This window comes from Cyprinodon variegatus, unplaced genomic scaffold (assembly GCF_000732505.1).
Source record: "Cyprinodon variegatus isolate N-32 unplaced genomic scaffold, C_variegatus-1.0 Scaffold1103, whole genome shotgun sequence".
NCBI lineage: Eukaryota > Metazoa > Chordata > Actinopteri > Cyprinodontiformes > Cyprinodontidae > Cyprinodon > Cyprinodon variegatus.
Window position 1 is genome coordinate 243,113 of NW_015151556.1, and position 3,811 is coordinate 246,923.

The following is a 3,811-nucleotide window of genomic DNA, read 5'->3' on the forward strand; positions in this document are numbered from 1 at the left end:
GATTAAGGAAAGCGTTATTTATTTACCTACAAAACACAAAATAAAAAAAAATAATAATTTGATGTAAAGTAATGTTGCTACACAAAATGTACAGTAGGTGGCGGTATGCTGCTTAAAGTAGCCTACGATCCGCCATAATAGAAAAGAAGAAGAAGAAGTGACGCTGCAGGGGGAGGAAGGCCGTTTGGGTGCTCTGGTGTTAGAAGACTGATTTAAAAATCTGTTTATGGCAACTTAACGGTCAGAGATTGTGTTCATTAATCCCTCCAGTGGCGGCCTGGAACTGTCACAATGTTGGCCTCTAGCTACAAAGACGAGGACGGACACATCAGCGTGTCTGGATCCGGAGCTGCGGCCGCGGCAGGGGGCGGCTCCCTGCGGAACAAGAAGCCTGAAAACACCGCGTTCAAGCAGCAGAGACTCCCGGCCTGGCAGCCCATCCTGACCGCGGGGACCGTCCTGCCTGCCTTCTTCATCATCGGCCTCATCTTCATCCCCATCGGCATCGGCCTCTACGTCACGTCCAACAATATCAAGGAGATCGAGGTAGCCATGTTTGTTATAGAGTCACTAAAAAAAACCTGATTCATGATACCTCCCGCCAGACTCCATTCAAAAATCAGCTATTTTAGGGATATTCCTTTTTTGGCGTGTTAATCAGCTCCTGTTGGCGTTACAGGGTGATTTACCTGAAAGGCAGGTTAGATCCGGATAATTCCGCAATAACAGAAATTATATTAAACATCAAAAGGAAACTAAACTCTGTTCAAAAGTCACATTTCATTCTTTCCTTTTTAAACTGCTCCAATTAAAATAACTTCTTTTTTAAAAACTTGTCATATTCTTTTATTGTTTGAAAAAGATCTTAATAATTTAAGATTTGGGGGAAATATAACTAAAATAAAAATACCCTCCTACCAAACTTCATTTAAAAAAACCTTAATTTTAGTGAAATTTAGTTCTGGTGTTTAATTAATGTGACCAGATTTCTGCAATCTAATCTGGACACATTTGCAGCTCATAGATAAAAATAAATACATTTTATCAAAAATTAAAATAAGAAACGGGGACAGTGGTGTTTTTATCCATTTTTACATATGTATTAATATTTAAACAAAAATCAAGTGTGAAATCCAGGAATGCGCCTCTTCCATTAAGATAAATATTAATCAATCAACAGTGGCGGTTCTAGACCAAATGTACCAGGGGGGCCAGGAGGGGGCCAGAAAAGCATGAAATAAAAAAACAGGCCAAGGGATTCAAATAAATTAAGATAGCTGCATGAAGTGAAATTTCTATTAAATTAAGTTTCATTAAAATTCTAAATGTCTTAATAGGTCAATATACATTCAGAATTTTTTTTAAAACTTACTTTAATTTGAAATTAAAGTTTTCTATAAAATCTGAATTAGAATTTAAGAAAAACTGTTAAAAATAGCTGAATATTTTTTTTTTACATTTGTTTTGGAAAAAAACATTTAGCAGATGAAAACTGGGCTCCTATCTTAATACCACTTATATGTTTTTAAACAGTTAATAAAACAGAATTTGTAAAGAAAAAAATAAAATAGATTCCAAAGGATTTATCAGTAGCCATGTCTGTTTCAGCGCAGATCATCATCAGAATTTCTTTAAGTATTATGTCTTCAGTACAGGGGCCATAACAGGACATGATCTATAGGGGCACTGGCCCCCGTTGGCCCCTGTCTAGAACCGCCCATGTCAATCAATATTATCTGGTCACTCAAATTGTGTTCAGGCCAGTTTGCATCAAATTGAAAAACATATTATTTTCTATATAAAGCTAACTATAAATAGAAATGGCCTCCAGTTGTTTCTATTGTATCCTGGTCAGCTGCAGAGCATTGGGTCGCCTCCAGCAGCCTAGATTAAAATCTGTGTCACTATTAAAAAAGTTAGGTTAGATTTTTATATTCAGATTAAATTAAAACACATCTACAAAGCCGGATCTTTCTCATGCAGCTTGAAGCAGCTGCACCAAAACTACATGTTTTGTCATTACACGTTTAGATGAATAAACAATAAGATCTCAGGGCATAAAAATAATCTGTCCTTTAATAAACTTATAATGCAACCTAAGAGGAATATATCTTCACAATCCTATTTTCTATTCATAGATGCAGCTGTGCTTTTTGATTTAAATAAGCTGTTATTTTTGTGATTAGATATAAATGTAAAGATATGATCCACAACAAAAAGTAAATATTAGGGCAGAAGCTGCACATCTGCTGGATCCTGATGGGGATTTTATTTAATATATCCTACTAAATTAATGGTTAATTTCCGCATGTTTTGCTCCTATAAATTTAACAATAATATGGCTCATGCTCTCCTTGAGCTCCCAGGAAGTCGTAGAGGACCAGCGGAGGCTGTAGGCTTTGCTTTGCGCAGCGGAACGCATACGGAGGACGTGGGATTTCGGTATAACTGCGTCCAGCCGACTGTGATAACGAACTTCCTCGTCTGTTTTGAAACGTGCATTCTGCTCCTCATCTGTACGCTAGGGGTGGGTATTGCCAAAGAAGTCACGATTCTATTCGAATCACGATGTATCACGATACTTGAATTATTGCGATACATTGCAATATTTTCTCCTCCATGTTTTGTTTTTGAACGACTCGGCGCAGTATCCCGCGGCCGGAAATGCTTGTGACACAAGGCAGCGTGCGTCAACACATCCGCAGCGACATCTGCTGGACTGGAAGTTGTATTACACTTGTTTTTGGCTGCTGTGCGACAACCATTCATGCAATCTTGGCGAAAAGAATCGATGCAGTAGATCACGAAAATTAGAATCACAATGCATCATCATGACGATTATTTTGCGCACCCCTACTGTATGCTAACAGCTGTTTCTGTGCGCAGCATGCTAACGCGCTCCTTCTACCATAATAACAGTTTATATGCAACATTTTCCCCCTCGTTCATAAAATCGGGGACATTTCTGGGGACCGGTGGTCAAATGGGGACTGTCCCCAGAAATCAGGGATGTCTGGTCTCCCCATATTTAATGCATTTTTTTTTCGTATTGGTATAGAAATAACTTCTTTATAAATAAGAGGAGATGTGACATATATTACAGCCCATCAGTAAGTTATCAACCGAAAAGATAATTACTCAAGCAACCATTATTCCCGTTACCATGACGACATGGGTTAAGGGTTCAATGACAGAGGCTCTGTCTTCACTGCATCCATTTGTGCTTTTCAGATCGATTACACGGGCGTAGACATGTCCAGTCCGTGCTTCAACTGCTCCCAGAACTTCAGCTGGAACAGCACCAAGTCCTGCACCTGTTCCATCCCCTTCCAGCTGGACCAGCCGTATGAAGTGGGATCCGTTCTTCTCCATGTTCTGTTGCATCCTGGGAAGGGAAGCCGTTAAGTTTTCCCTTTGCTTTAAACCCACAGAGCAACGTCTTCATGTATTACGGGCTCTCCAACTTCTACCAGAACCACCGCCGCTACGTGAAGTCCAGAGACGACAGCCAGCTGAACGGGAACGAGGAATCCCTCAGGGTACGATCTTCCTCTGAGCGGTTAGGACGCCTTCAGGCGATGTTTTTAAAGATGGAGGCGGCGCTTTTTAACCTTTCTGAATGTTTCCATCACAGAGCCCCAGTAAGGAGTGCGAGCCGTACGCCAGGCACGACAACAAGCCCATCGCGCCGTGTGGCGCCATCGCAAACAGCATGTTTAACGGTGAGACCCTGAAAAAATATGGAGGGAAGTTTGTTCCATTATTGTTGCAAAAAACACCTTTTGGATAGTTTTTTATTTTCAAATACATT

At 40.1% G+C, this 3,811-nt stretch overlaps 1 protein-coding gene across 2 annotated transcripts in view; it reads left to right on the plus strand.

Moving 5' to 3' along the window:
• The first annotated feature begins 151 nt into the window (after positions 1–151).
• LOC107101491 (cell cycle control protein 50A-like) overlaps positions 152–3,811 on the plus strand; it is a 6,280-nt gene continuing 2,620 nt past the window's right edge. For both annotated transcript variants that reach the window (XM_015400441.1, XM_015400442.1), the window contains exons 1-4: positions 152–546; positions 3,232–3,351; positions 3,432–3,539; positions 3,635–3,722. In XM_015400441.1, coding sequence (XP_015255927.1) covers positions 292–546; positions 3,232–3,351; positions 3,432–3,539; positions 3,635–3,722 — 571 coding nt within the window. In that variant the 5' untranslated portion in view covers positions 152–291. The remainder of the gene's footprint in view (positions 547–3,231; positions 3,352–3,431; positions 3,540–3,634; positions 3,723–3,811) is intronic.